This window comes from Salvia hispanica, chromosome 3 (genome assembly GCF_029641045.1).
Source record: "Salvia hispanica isolate PSC_SH4W2 chromosome 3, Shi_PSC_v1, whole genome shotgun sequence".
NCBI lineage: Eukaryota > Viridiplantae > Streptophyta > Magnoliopsida > Lamiales > Lamiaceae > Salvia > Salvia hispanica.
Window position 1 is genome coordinate 36,598,486 of NC_142694.1, and position 14,681 is coordinate 36,613,166.

At 39.9% G+C, this 14,681-nt stretch overlaps 2 protein-coding genes and 2 pseudogenes across 3 annotated transcripts; 2 read left to right on the top strand and 2 right to left on the bottom strand.

Annotated features, from left to right (window-relative positions):
- The first annotated feature begins 1,964 nt into the window (after positions 1–1,964).
- On the top strand, positions 1,965–3,456 carry LOC125211492 (uncharacterized). The gene is made up of 3 exons (XM_048111318.2): positions 1,965–2,334; positions 2,705–2,955; positions 3,050–3,456. The coding sequence occupies exons 1-3, from the start codon at positions 2,021–2,023 to the stop codon at positions 3,298–3,300; spliced, it is 816 nt and encodes a 271-aa protein (XP_047967275.1). The 5' UTR covers positions 1,965–2,020; the 3' UTR covers positions 3,301–3,456.
- Positions 3,457–3,954: 498 nt separating this feature from the next.
- On the bottom strand, positions 3,955–8,342 carry LOC125209893 (splicing factor-like protein 1 pseudogene; annotated as a pseudogene). Its single transcript, XR_016137108.1, has 2 exons — positions 5,977–8,342; positions 3,955–4,858 (listed from the first exon to the last, which is right to left on the bottom strand). The product of XR_016137108.1 is annotated as a splicing factor-like protein 1 pseudogene (transcript).
- Positions 8,343–9,687: 1,345 nt separating this feature from the next.
- LOC148930644 (F-box protein At5g07670 pseudogene) lies at positions 9,688–11,340 on the top strand (annotated as a pseudogene).
- A 185-nt stretch (positions 11,341–11,525) lies between these two features.
- Positions 11,526–12,734, bottom strand: LOC148930645 (putative aquaporin TIP5-1). The gene is made up of 2 exons (XM_089069413.1): positions 12,292–12,734; positions 11,526–12,147 (listed from the first exon to the last, which is right to left on the bottom strand). Exons 1-2 carry the CDS (start codon positions 12,658–12,660, stop codon positions 11,797–11,799), a joined length of 720 nt encoding a protein of 239 aa, XP_088925539.1. The 5' UTR covers positions 12,661–12,734; the 3' UTR covers positions 11,526–11,796.
- Between the last annotated feature and the right edge of the window lie 1,947 nt (positions 12,735–14,681).

Genomic DNA, 14,681 nt, shown 5'->3' on the forward strand with positions numbered 1-14,681 from the left:
CTTCATACTTCATACTTCATAGTATCATATGGAAAGAGCTAGAATTGCATAAAAAGGAATCTGGTAACCTAGATGCTATATCATCTAAAATTGTTCAAGGTGTTCAATTAAATGAAGCAAAATGTAGAAAAAAAACTAAAAGTATGAGAGAAAAAATAAAGTATGAAAGTGAAAATGTCTTTTTGAAAACAGAAAAATAATTCAATTATCTCAAAAACACACTTAATTAACATAGGGGTAGTATATTAATAAGACTAGACACATGTCTCAAATTGTTGGGCGAATGACAAATTGGAGACGAGCCGCTTGCAACATGTCCTCATTCCATCCCATCCATCGAGAATGTGACGAGCAATATGCATTGTTAATAGTGTCGGAGGAGTTCGGTTTGCAAGATTGTATCCCGTATTAAATATATAGCGTGTTTGTTTCATGAGATTCAGCCTCACAACTCAATCCTAGATGAATAACCATGGGATAATTAGTCATAGCATTGTATCTTGGTATTATTATCTTGAAAACCAAACACCATCTTAATATACTAAATATTTTTTCTTAAGTTTGTTAACCAAAAGATACGACTCAAATTAACAATGTATTTACTCTTTCGTTCTATGATAGTTGAATCATTTCATTTTCTGCAATCGTTTTAGAAAAATGATACGTCCGTCGGTAGGAGTCTCGGTCACTTTTAGAGCATACTTAACGCTATGGGACGGGCTGCAAATCGCGAGTCCCGGCCCGGCTCAGGTGTTAGACGGTGGTGAGTCACGGCCTAGGACGGTCCCGAGGACGCGGTACCTGGCCGCTCCCGGGGTCCGGCCCGGCACAGGGTTAGCCGTGTCGGTGACGCAGATCGTGAGTCCCGGCCCACCGTTGGATGTCTTTGGGCCGCAAGTCTCCTATTTTTAATTTTTTTGCTGTTGGAATTTAAATCCTTGAAGAAATAGAAGAAGAAATGGAGAGGAAGAAGACTAGAGGAAGATGGAGAGAAGTGTTGGGAATTGAGAGTATAAATTATGATTATAATTTTATATTCGGAAGTGGGTAGTGGAGTATAATTATAATTTTATATTAGGAATTGGGGCGTGGTAAAATTAAAATTGAAATTTATAATTTATAATTTATAATTTATAATTTTCTCTGATCAATTTATTTTTTTAATTTCTAGATTATAATTTTTAATTTTTACAAGTAAAATAGGTTAAAATTTGTCAATTTTGTAATTTAATAGTTGTGGCCTGCGGGGTTAATGAAGTTGTGGCCTAGGACTCAAATTTAGGGAAATGATGACGTGGAGGGGACTTGCGGCCCGGATTTGGGATGGGGTTAAGGATGCCCTTATATACTCCTTGCGTCCCCAAAAAATATACGCTTTAAGTTCGGCACAGGTTTTAAGGCAAAATAAAGTAAAAAAGAGGTAGAGAAAAAAAAAAAATAAAGTACTGTATTATTAGTGAGAAATGGGTCCCATCTCAATAGAGAGAAAAAAAATTATATATTAGAAAGTGCATATTCTTGTGGGATGGAGGAAGTATTAATTTTATAATAAAATGTGAGTATGAATGAGTTAGCGGAATATAGAGTCCACTATAAAAAATGATAAAAAAATAAAATGAAATAAATTTTGTGGGACGGACAAAAATGGAAAAATGTGACAAACTTTTAAGGATGTAGGGAGTATTATTTTTATAAAATAAGTGCAAAAATGACCGAGACTCGTAATAGCAAAGGAAGGAAATAATAAATAGTTAAAGTGAATAAAAAGTAAACCAGTAGGGAGAACAAGATAGATAGGAATCTTATACATAGTAGTACTTATTATTTGGTCCAATGCCCAAAATGAAATGAAATGGGTTTGTCACAAATTTGAACGTAGAAGTAAAACCGAGGCAATAGATTTGGATAAAATATGAGTTAAATATATAGTAGTCCATATTTATAAATTTGGAAAAGTTCTCGACGTCCCTAAAAAATCTAAACTGTTTATCATCACCTCATCACATAAATAGAGATAAGCATGCGCAGGTTGGGCGGCGGCGGCAGACATATGGGCGGCGGCACCATCAGATCCCTCCAAAGGGCCATCAGTGCAAAGACAGGAGGAACAGCCAAGAAGCTGCGGCCCACTTCTCCCAACACCGCTCTAACTCTTTCATCTCCATCGACGCTCAGTCTTCCGCCACCGCAAGCTGTTTCTGCGGCGGCCGACTGGGAGTATGTTACTAGGACTGATGAAGATGAGACGGCGGCGCGTGCTTTCTACGATGATTATGTGTTTCATTCTGTTCCATCTGCTGATGAAGTTCATCATGCTGTTTCTGCACTTCAGCTGTCAGTTCTTTCTTTTCTCCTTTCATGGAAACTAGAAATGGGATAAACAAATTAAACTAGTATTTTTTTGTGGATGCTTAGAAGTTGGCACTCATGCATTGATTCATTTAACATTTTTACTCATTCGATTTGTCATGAGTCTTCATACTTGAATTACTTTATATTCATAATCATGTGATGAAAGTTTTAAGTTTTTGTTATAGACTGAAACCAATACAAATTGTTCCAAATACACTCGTGTTTTAGGATGAATTTTCTTGTTTGGTCTCATGATCAAAGCCAACTTGTCGTCGTCTTTTGGGATGAGTTAAGTTATCAAAACAAACTGAATTTGCAACAATTTTGATTGAAGTTTATTACTATATCCCAGGGCCCTTGGTTCCAGCTCTCCAACACAAGAATGTGATGAAATTGAGTGGTTTGAGCCCTCACACAACCACTACTCTACCAAAGAGATGCAGCGTCGTCCGAGCAACGATGTGGTGAACAATGCCTTCCATTTATTGGAGACTGAGCCTTGTGTGCAGAGAATGGTTGTCTCCTTATCCTCTGATAAGGCCGTCTGGGACGCGGTCATGAACAACGAGGTCGTGAAGGAGCTTCGAGGATCAATGCATCGAGGTTTGTCTACTCTTGCTACTTAAAGAGGATGTGATGTGTTCTTTTTTTGCTTTGTGTTGGTGAGTAGCGTGTTATCGTTCTCTTTTGGTTTTAGTTGGTAGCTTGGTCTCGGAGAGCTCAGGTGGCCCGAGTGGGGACGGAGACGGAAACATGATCAGTTGGGTTGTCAAGTTTGCCAAGGCCAAAATCATGCAAGTGATGGACCTCATCACAAAGCTTGTGGGTGATGTTTTTAAGGGGGGCAAGAAAGGAGATGATGGGTTGGATGAGAAAGTGAAGAGCTCGTTGTTGCTATCGATCCTGGTGCTAGCCGTGGTAGTCCTGGCTCGAGCCAAGACCGGCTAAAGCCTGATCACAATTTGCTGACTTGACTCCTGTCTCAACCACAAACTTGTTTTTCAGTTTGTCTAGATATTGCATCTTTTCTCATTTGATATTGTTTTGGTGCTATCTTTAGTGTTGGAAGAGGAAATAAAAAGTTTGATCTTACTTTTAAAATAATTTGGTCTCCTACCATAGATTCTTGACCCTTGAATATGTATTCCCTCCCTCCGTCCATGATTAAGAGTTCATTTTCAGCACGGTTTAGGAAATATGAACAAATATGAATTGAAATAATTAATACTCAAATTTTAAATCCAATTTAGTATAATGAAGGAATGAAATGAGTTGGTGAAATGAAAGATGTAGCTTGACCAAAATGATAAAATGAAACTCGTATCAACGGATGTATGATATAATGGGACATCTTTGGACACTACAAATGCTTGAATCTTCATTGGAACTGTCCAATTCTAATTGAATCGGAAGATTATTGGATTTGCATAAAGGGATATTCAAATGCTTAAATACACATACAATTACACCAATTGATAAACTAGAATCAATGAGCTTGTGTAACATCACATTTTGTATGATTAGGTCAAATTAAATCAACAATGCAAATAAACTCTCCCCGTAAGTAGGATAACCATGCTTGTATTTATGTGCCAAAAAGACTAGAAAATAGACTTCTTATTTAGCTTTTCTCAGCTTTATTTTCCGGTCAATAACACCAAAACAAACATCATTCGATACAATCGAGACCGATATTCCTCTTAGATGCAACGCAAACTTCTAACCAAATCTGTCTACCACCTCTTCATTTAGCACCACAGGTATCTTCGTCCTACATCCATTCACATTCCAAGCCATCGAGCAACCTAACAACTTATGCTATATCCTTTTCTACTATAGGTCAAAAAGCAAAAAGACTAGACTCAGTGCAAAAACTCATAAGCATTAGGCGAGGACCAACTCAAACACATGAATGATTATCCCAGCACAACGACACCACCTGCCATACATGAACTACGAAAAGGCATCAGAAAGCATTAGAAGAGAACGGATCAGACATGTTCAGAATGAAAACATTCAGATTAGCCATACCATCTGACCTCATAATCCAAGGTGTACCTCACCTTGATTTAGATTAGTAGAGACAAGCATCACCCTGGTTTCACAGTTGAGAGCTACAAACACTAGAAATAGTAGTAACAGCAAGCAATAGGTACACCAAATCAAAACCAGAGGGCGTTAGAACGAGACAAAGTAGATAAGAACACAACCAAATGTTAGATAGTTGATATAGACCCAGCAGACAGACAAAGAATTCAAACATATAATCTTAGGAAATATAAGAAATTCAGACACTCTAAAATATGAATGCAGATATATCCGTCTGAATAGAAATGATCCTACAAGGTGAGATTTCAACAGACAAATATGTGAATTGATCCTGTAACACACGGCTGAATGGCTGCACTTCATGGAAACTCTCTGCAAATGTAACAGTACAGCAAGGTTATGTGAGTCACAAACTTCCAACAAGTAAATCAGGATGAGAAGTGCTCCAACAAACAGCCTGTAAAGATATTACATAACGACAAAGAAACACGTGTTATTATTCGTTAATAAATCAAAATGAGATATATAAAATTAAAAACATGCATGGTCAGAAATTAAACAGAGCAGTAGGACCAAAAGAAGACAATTCTCCAAGAAACAGTAGAGAAGTTTCCATTGGATACATAGAAAGTTGTATCATGAGGCCAATCTGCAGAGACTAACAAAGCATTTTATGTGAGGATAAACCAATACGTAATCCAAAATGCATATGAGCTTTGTAACTAATACAATAGTTTCCTATCGACAAGATTATGACTTAAGGAAAGAAGAAAACCTACCCCAAGCACCAGGTAAGAAGAAAACCTTCCTGCCCAAGCAGACAATCTGCCAATTCACTAAGATAACTCTGATAACTGGTGACTAAAATCCTATGACTTAAATAACTAAAGCAAGACTCATAACCTCCAGAAAAATCTCCCAGTCCATCCCTTCACAATCTTACCACAACTACAACTAAATACAAAAGGTAAAAGAAATAAGATAATATAGGAGATCCTCCACTTTCTTGTAATTAAGAAACCCACACGGGTGACAGGTCACATAGACAAATAATAATTAGCAACAACAAAAATGAAATAACCCTGGAAAATATCTCTAATATAAAGGGTTATTTTATTACTATAGGGCCATCAGTGTGATGTCTAAAAAAGAAATGAAATCCAGGATCTTCTTATTGCTCTGAAATGTATCTTGGCCACAAGTACACTGCATTTTTCAATCAATACTAAATTTGTTCTTGAGAAATACTGCAAACATATTTTTTAACATAGTAGTATTTCCTATATCATTGCGTAAACAAACAACTATTAAAAGTTCAATATAACTCCAAGTACCATTTTTATAACACATGTCTCATCCCATTTTATCGACTCAGAAATTTTCTCCACGTTATAATCATGCACCTGCAGTCCTCTATGCCAATATCAAAATATAAAACACAATATTCTACTGCAACCCCATAACTGTGTGATATTAGATATATGGATGAGCCAAAAAACTGGGTAAATTAAGTGATATGCCAGCAAATATCATAACTTTTAATAGTAGAGAGAAAAATAAGAGGATAATGATTACCTCATCAAGAAAGCCATCTTTGGAAAATTCTCTCATTATTTCATTTCTGCCATGAACTTCTCATATTCAGAATCTGTGCTGTAGTCATTTTTCTCAGCCGATGGTGGTGGAGGAGGCACAGATGGATTCGAGGACCACGGAATATTACTCAAGCCTTGAGAAGGGTCCCCAGAAGACTGAGGTGCAGCAGGAGGGGGTGGCGGAACAGCACCATAATGAGGTGGATAGCTATATGGAGGCATTGGGTAAGGAACCTGGGGATTTGGCAGTAACATTGAAGAAACAGAAACTCCATAGGCATAAGTTGGAACAGGAGCACTACTCTGAGATTGTACTCCTGGAGGGTAACTTTGCTGTGAGTCGGTGGAAGAGACAGCCTGAGTCTGGACATCAGAGGAACCTGGAGGCATTGGAGGCGGAGGATATTGCATTCCATATTGATGAACTGCTTGACCTGGAACTGGAGGGTACGTTGTCGATCCTGGTGGTGGAGGAGGATACGGGGAATATGAAGGAGGTGGCGGAGGTCCCCAAGGAACTGGTGCCCCAGGATAGATGCCAGGTGGTGCACTTCCAATGGGACCACCAGCATTGTACTGCTGGGAGGGGTAGGCACCGATAGGCTGATTTGGAGTAGGATATGCTGACATAGGTGGAGCAGGAGGACCTGGAGGCACTGTGGGCTGAGGTAGTTTACCCGCGATTCGCACAGCAATTGTTCTCCCATCTAACCTGTGTCCATTCATGCTTGCAATCGCATTATTCGCCTGCTGAACATCCGCATACTTCACAAAGCCATAACCCTTGCTCAAACCAGACACGCGGTCTTTTATAACTTTAGCCATCACAATTTCACCAAAGGGAGAAAACAAACTGATCAAACCATCATCCTCCAGAGTGGGAGGCAAATAACCTATGTATAAGTTGGTCTCATCGAATTCTTTTGGCTTGATCAGTGTTGATCCAAGACTAGCTTGTGTGGTGTTACTCACTGAGTCGGTAGAACTTGCCCAAGGAGGATTCATACCTGAACCCCCGGGAAGTGCAAGCGTTGCAGAGCTCGACTTGTTTGAAGACTCTGGACCAGTTCCTCCAAGTTCTGCCAGGAAGTTCTGATACTCATCATCCATTTTCTTGCCAGTAGTATTCTTCACCGGGCAATCAATAGTAGGATGCCCACCATCACCGCAAATCTTACACAAAACATCACTCTTGAAAGTTGAAGTCCGAGAAGGACACGCATACTGTCGATGGCCAGGCTCCCCACACAACCTACAATACTCCTCATCTCTAATAGTACCATTCAACGCAGCAAGCTCCCTAAGTTGCTGCCTCTTGTGCTCATTAAGAACCTCGTCAACTGGCTGCAGGAGTTTCTCAACCATACCCGCAGCAGCATCAAGAGCATCCTGAGTGTCAGCCTCCACCAGCACATGCAAATCCTCATTTTCTGAGGGATCAGGCTTCAAATCCCTTTTCTGCTGCAACCTACCTTCCTTCACCGACCCTTTGCCCCGGATAACAATCTTGGCACCAGTCTCCCTTTCCATCCTCTTCTGAGTGTTTCCTCTCGGACCAATAATCAACCCAATAAAATTATACCCCGGATACTCTTTCATTGGTATGTATAGCTTCTTATAAAGCTTAGGCGGCCTATAATCCGCAGGGGGCTTAAACGCAGGATTCTTCTTAATAATCTGTGATATAATCTCTTGCCTCTCCCTATTCAACTTCTCTCTAGCACGATACTCCCTAGTATTAATCCTGACTCCCATGTTATCATAAATAGGTTCGGGGGAGGGCGACCTAGCACCCTCGGGCCGATCATCCAATAGCAAACCCGATTGCAACTTACGACTAATCTCAAGCAACCTACTGTTCAAAGATTGGATCTCGGGATCGAATTCAATACCTCCAGCGAAGTCCTTGATGAAATCAGGCAGCTGGATCACCGGCTTTGGCTCGTCATCTGCCCACCTCGACTTCCGCTTCCGCCCACCCGCTCCCGAATTTCCATCCGCGCCGTCGTTGCCGGAGCCGCTCGGGGGCGGGTCCCATCTGGACCGCCTCCGCCTGCGGCTGGTCGTCTCCTCCTCGCCGCAGGATACGTCTTTGTCGGCGGTGCCGCTGTGCGTTTTGGAGAGACCAATCTCCGACTTCGGGGCGGACAAGGAGGCGGCGGCCCCGTTGGAGGAAGAATCTAGGGTTTTTTCGGGGGTTTCGGATTGGGGCTGAGAGGGGGAACCGGTGTAGTTGGATTGAAGAGTATCCATTGTTGTGGGGAAATCGGTGAGATGCACAAATTGTGAGATCACAAAGCAAACACAGATAATCTAACCAAAATTTTCAATTTTAATTCCTAATCCATACTCAATTTAACTTTACAAAAGATATGATTATTATTTGTTTAAATTAAATATATTGTCTATGCAAGATTTTGAATTCTTATAATAAATTAGTTGAATTCATGTCTATTCTGGTTGAATTCATATTATGTTATTGAATCGTTTAAATTTATGGAGTATACGTTTGATTAGTGTGAATTTTATCCATTTATATCATATTTATTAAACTTGTGGGTATGAATATGTTTACAAAATTAAGTGCATAATGTCAAAACAATCATATCCAATTATATATGGTGGTATGATTTCAATTAATTCATATACCATCATAACAAATTTTCAATTTTCAGTTAATTGCAGATAAAATCCAATTATCAAACCAACGACAATAAATGTCAAAATATTTTATATAAGACACGATGAGAAAGTATAGTAATGAATTAATTAAATTATTTATTTGTTTGGTCAGCAAATAAGAGCATTCACAACGGTGATCATTTTTTGGTTTGGGGTCATCTCACCAAGAAGAGATGGAGGTGACGCATTGCAATTGCTCGCAGCGAGAAGGAGCTCGGCAAGTAAGCTGAAAAGGCCTAAAATCACGAAACGTTGGACAAATTTCAATTTATCTCGTGTTAGACTCGAAAGACAATCCTCTACATTCAAACTTTCTAATTCTTACCTAATGGTGAACAAAATATTCGAAATATAAAATCTGGTCAAGTCAAACCGAAATTTAAAAAACTTTGGACGTTCGTTTTAAATCTGACAAACCTAAAATTCAAAATATACTGATATATCTTAAATTCTACTAATATAATTTTAAAAAATAGTCCAGAGTAATAAACATAACAAATTATAAACATGTTGAATAATTCTAAGGGTATTTGATACTAGTATTGGATTTTCAGATTTCTATAAGGTTTCAATTTTTTGAAATTTTGGTATTGGACTTTTAGATTTATATAGTACTCCATATTTCATATAATTTCAAAATATTTGGATTTGATTTCATAATTAAATTTCAGATTTGAAATTTGGAACAACTCAGATCAGTTTCTTTTTATATATATATAAAAAATTTGGAATTTTCATAAATTGCATAAATTCGAATGCTCTCTCCCCGATTTTTCCTACAACAAAGATAATAAATTGGAATGAGGTCATGGTCAAATCACCCAAAACTAAAACAATTTATTTAGAATTTTTTCATAATTAGACACCCTTCACCCTTTGCAAAATGAGAAAAACGAGTCAAACATCAACAACGGCTACCTTGGCATAAAGAATCTCCCCACCCAGATAAACTGCAATGGACCCCACACCAAATCTATCCGTTAACATTTCCCAATCTAAATGCTTCAAACCACAGTGAGCTCCAAACTGAAGAGCAGAAGCACAGAAATCTCTCAAGCAAAACGATGACGTTTTCGCCCGACAAAGAAAACCAACACTCATCACCATCACAATCGAGCTGGTTCAAGAGCAAGAAAGCCTTCAACAATGTCCTCTTCGCAATGCGCCTCAACAACAACAACAAACAACCCCTCACCCCCAATTCCCTCAACCAAATCCCGCCTTCTTCCCGCCGCGCATCCAAGCTCCACCATTTCCCCCCCACCGACCTCATCCTCGACAAAACCTCCCTCCTCTCCGACCAAATCATGCTCAAGATCCTCTCACATCTCCCCAAATCTCAGCGAGATTCCAATTTCCTCGTCTCCAAACGGTGGCTCAATCTCCAGGGCAGGCTCGTCACCTCAATCAAGCTTCTCGATTGGTACTTTCTCATCTCCGGTAGATTGCTCTCACGCTTCCCTAATCTCGTCGAAATCGATTTGGTCAACGGCTGCATCCTTTCCCCCCAGAATTTGGGGGTTTCTGTCACGAACAGCCACGTGTCCTTCCCCGGCGGCTCCGATTGCTTCCACCGCAGAGACTGGTTTTCTCCGGAGAATTACGCGCTGAGCGGCGACGAAATCGATAGAGGGGTTAGGGTTTTCGCCGCCGGATTCCCCAATTTGACGAAATTGGCAGTGATGAACGCTACCGAGATGGGGATTCTCACCCTAGCCGAGGAGTGCCCTAAATTGCGAGAGCTCGAGCTGCGTATGTGCAGCGATCAAGTCCTCCGCGGCATTGCCGCGTGCCAGAATCTGCAGATTCTGAAACTGAGTGGTAGCGTTTCCGATGTTGGATTGATCATCTTAGCGCAGGGATGCAAGAAGCTCACGAAGCTCGAATTGAACGGATGCAGAGGCGGATATGAGGGCGTTAAGGCGATCGGGCAATGCTGCTCGATGCTCGATGAGCTCACGTTAACCAACCTCGACATGGAGGATGGCTGGATGCTAGGTCTCCCCTTCTGCGAGAATTTATCGAGTTTGAGGCTGGTTTCGTGCAAGGGAATAAATGGCGACGACAGTGACACCAGCGATGCTAATCCGGATGATGATCTAGGGCATTGTCCGGTGATCAAGAGCTTGCGTCTCGATAAATGCCAGACGAGGGACAAGAAGGGCTTGATGGCTCTGTTTCGCATCTGTCGTAACGCTACAGAGCTGGTGCTGCAGAGCTGCTGGGGACTGAGTGATGAGGTGTTTGCGGCCGCGGCTGGTTTGAGGAGGGTGAGGTGTCTGTCGATCCAGGGGTGCGCGTTGCTGACTGCGCGCGGGCTTGAGAGCGTGATCGTGGGGTGGAGCGAGCTCAGGAGCTTGAGAGTGGTGGCTTGTGTTAATATAAAGGATGAGGAGATCAATCCGGAGGTTTCGACTGCGTTTGCGGAGTTGAGATGGGAGCCGGATTCGAGAAGCCGGCTTTGCTCGGGCCTTGCCGGGACCGGGGTTGGGAGGAAGGGTGGGAAGTTCTTTAACAAGTCGTCGTGTGATTGGAAATCGTTTAGAAGTAGATCGGATTCTTGAAGATTGTATAATTAATGTTATGTGTATGACTGTATGAGTATTTGTTTGATCTGAATTTTTGAAAATGTATGTATTATAGTGAGGCTCGTTTGGTTTTATGGGATGGGTATAACAAGAAAATTAAATCGGGATAGGATTTTAGAGCCGAAAGTAGAGTTTTATGTTGTTTGGCACAAGAAAATGTGCTTCCAATATATATTTATTTTAGTTGCAAGGAATGGTCAATATTAATTTTATTTAATATTGATTTCATTAGCTAAAATAAATACATATTGGAAGCATATTTTTATTCGTAGTTATCAAGCCATTTTAATTGAGTTCAAACAAGCTTTTGAGTTTTGACAGTTTTTCGATATCAATGTTACAACAAACAAAGAAAGTTGACTCGAACATATTCTATATCCAACATTGTCCACCTATTTCTACATAACCAAACACAACCTAACAGTCCATCAAATTCAACATGTGAAAAAAACAACCATTTGCTTCAAAGGATAAATACAAAACACACCACCACTACTAAATTCAACTTACACTAACTTGTTTACAAGTAACTAGATATCGACGACTGCCTCCGAAACTGGCACAGGGAACACCACATTGTCGTAGAGAACTCCAGCGAGGGCGGCCCCGATGAACGGCCCGACCCAATACACCGCTTGATTCCGGAAACTCCCTCCCACAACGGCCGCACCAAACGCACGCGCCGGATTCATCGATCCGCCCGTGAAGGGCCCGGACGCCAACACGTTCGCGCCCAACATGAACCCGACCGCCAACGGCCCCACCACGCCGCCCCTCCTCGACGCGTACACCGTGTACACGAGCCCGAACGTCATCACGCCCTCGAGCACCGACGCGCCGAACCCCGTCATCTCGTCCGGGATCCTGTGGACCCGGATTTGCTGCAAAGGTCGCAAACTCATCTCACATAAATAAATATTAAATTAATAAACAAATAAAAAAGTTGGACATAAAATATTAGTATTTCTCTGACACAAAATCAGAATAACTATGTAAAAGTGACCCAAAAATAAATCCGTGGAGACCTGTCCGACGGTCATGGTTTTAAGGAGAAGGCAAGACATGACGGAGGCGAGCAATTGTGCGATGGAGTAGAAGACGGCCATGGGGATGGTGATGTGTCCGCCCACGGCCATCCCGAACGTGACGGCGGGGTTGACGTGGCCGCCGGAGATGTCGGCGGCCATGTAGATGGCGGCCGAGAGAGCGAAGGCGCTGGCGACCGCGGTGGCCGTGAGGGAGGCCGGGTCATTGGCGGCGGCCGGAGGCGAAGCGGTGGCGGCGCCGACGGAGGCGAAGACGAAGAGGAATGTGGAGATGAACTCGGCGAGGTAGCATCGGAGGGAGAGGGGAGTGAAGCAGTGCTGCAGACGGGATTTGAGGGATGATGACATTTCTGGAAAGTTGTGAAGTTTTGTTTGAGTTTGAGTGAAGAGAGAGTGGTTCGGTGGGAAGATGATGGTGTAGTGTAGAAAGGGGAGGGGAAGTTATAAACGGTTGGAGTTTGTGGATATGGCACAACGGTTGCAGACAGAGTTTTGAAATCATGTTTATATTTGAGCGCCAACGCAATTCTTTTATTTTCTCTTTTTTTTTAGTTGCTTAAAAAGTATCGTTTTGCTTAATTGGATTTGATTATAGTGCCTATGTTTCTATTTGGTTTTAGGGTTTGAATGTTTAGTTAGATTTATGTGAATTTATGGGTGATATGGATGTCAATCGGGTCGGTCCATCGGGTTGCGGGTCAATCGAGTGCGAGCTAATCGGGTTGTGATTCCTTGCGGGTTATTAAAGTTCAACCATGAAGCTCGCATTTTGGGCTAGTTCAGAGGATTGATTGGGTTGCTACCGATAAGATTAACATGCTATCAATCCAATATTTAATTATGATAACTTTGAAAAATATGCGTAAATTCAATCATAAACATGATCGAATACTAATATTTGAGATAATTCGTAAAATTTTAATGCATGTTTTAGAAACTTAAATATTTTTTTTAGTGATTTGAAGTCTTCGAATAAATTTATTGATTATTATATTAATAAAAATTTAATATATAATTAGCAAAAATTGAAAGGTATTTTTTAGTTATTTATATTATAAAATTAATAAATGAAGTGTCAAATTAGAAGTAAAAAAATAGAATAATAAAAATTTTATCGGGTTTTCGGATCTGGGCCTGACAGGTTGCAAGTTAATCGGGTGCGGGCTAATCGGGTTTTAATTTTATCCGGCTAGAAATTTCCAACCCTAATCCTATAAATTTGGCGGGCTATTCGGACCAGCCCACGGATTGCGGGCTACACTAACATCCCTAGGTGTAGGTATAGGAGAGGGCATTTAATTACTCCCTCCGTCATCGATTAATTGTCACTCTTTTCCATTTCAGTCCATACCTCAATAATTGTCACACTTCATTTTTACTATAAATAGTAGGTAGGTTTCACATTACACTAACTCACTTCACTCGCATTTTATAGTAAAATCAATATAATGAAGTGGATTCCACATTCCACCAATTCTTTTCATTTCTTAAAACTCGTGTTTGATCAAAAAGTGACAATTAATTAGGGATTAATGGAATATAACATTGTAAGTAATTTGTAACCATTCAGAAACCCACCAAATTAATGAGATACATTTTCTACTAAAATGAGTTATAACATTTTTGAGTCGACGCACGCTTCACCAACTTTTATTGGAAATCAAGCAATCAAAATTAATTACTATGCATCTTTATCGTCAGAGTAATGCTAAATGGCCATATGGTCAGCTATAATATTAAAATATTAATAAAAATTGTATAATTAATACTCATTTAATGAGATCAGTTCCCTTTGGAAGTATAAGTTTTTTTTAAGACTATTGTACCCTTAACTAATTATTTTATATAAAATATAATTATATGTATCCATCGGGAAGTGATCAATTGCTAATTCATCATTTAATTGCTAACTACAACTAATTTAAGGCCATAGGATTTTAGAAAACGTGTGGTCTACAATTTGCCACGTGTAATTTTCGTTTTTATTAATAAAATAAAAAAAGATATAAAAAAACTCCAAATTAGGGTTTTGGATGAAAATGTCAATATAGTGTTTCGAAAATATCAACACAATGCTTTGAGAATGTCAACACAATGCTTTAAGAATGTTAACTCATTGCTTATAGTGACATTCTACATGTATTATATTGACATATTTTATATAGTATATTGACATTTCTGTTGTACGAAAAAATAAATTTTTTTTGAAATTTCTTTCAAATTTTGACGTCGGAACATATGCATGTAGGATATCGTTGGAATCCTTATGAAGTTATCTTTAATTTGATATATGTTATATGAATTTAAAGTTTTGGAATTTCTTTTAAAAGTTAGTTATAACTAAACATGTAGTTAATTGACATTACTAC

Excerpts from the sequence above, each read along its gene's own strand:
- LOC125211492 (XM_048111318.2), top strand. The coding sequence starts at position 2,021 with ATGCGCAGGTTGGGCGGCGGCGGCAGACATATGGGCGGCGGCACCATC. Across the intron at positions 2,335-2,704 it reads GCTGTTTCTGCACTTCAGCT|GGCCCTTGGTTCCAGCTCTC; the intron begins GTCAGTTCTTTC and ends ACTATATCCCAG. Across the intron at positions 2,956-3,049 it reads TCGAGGATCAATGCATCGAG|TTGGTAGCTTGGTCTCGGAG; the intron begins GTTTGTCTACTC and ends TTTTGGTTTTAG.
- LOC148930645 (XM_089069413.1), bottom strand. The coding sequence starts at position 12,660 with ATGTCATCATCCCTCAAATCCCGTCTGCAGCACTGCTTCACTCCCCTC. Across the intron at positions 12,148-12,291 it reads AAACCATGACCGTCGGACAG|CAAATCCGGGTCCACAGGAT; the intron begins GTCTCCACGGAT and ends CGACCTTTGCAG.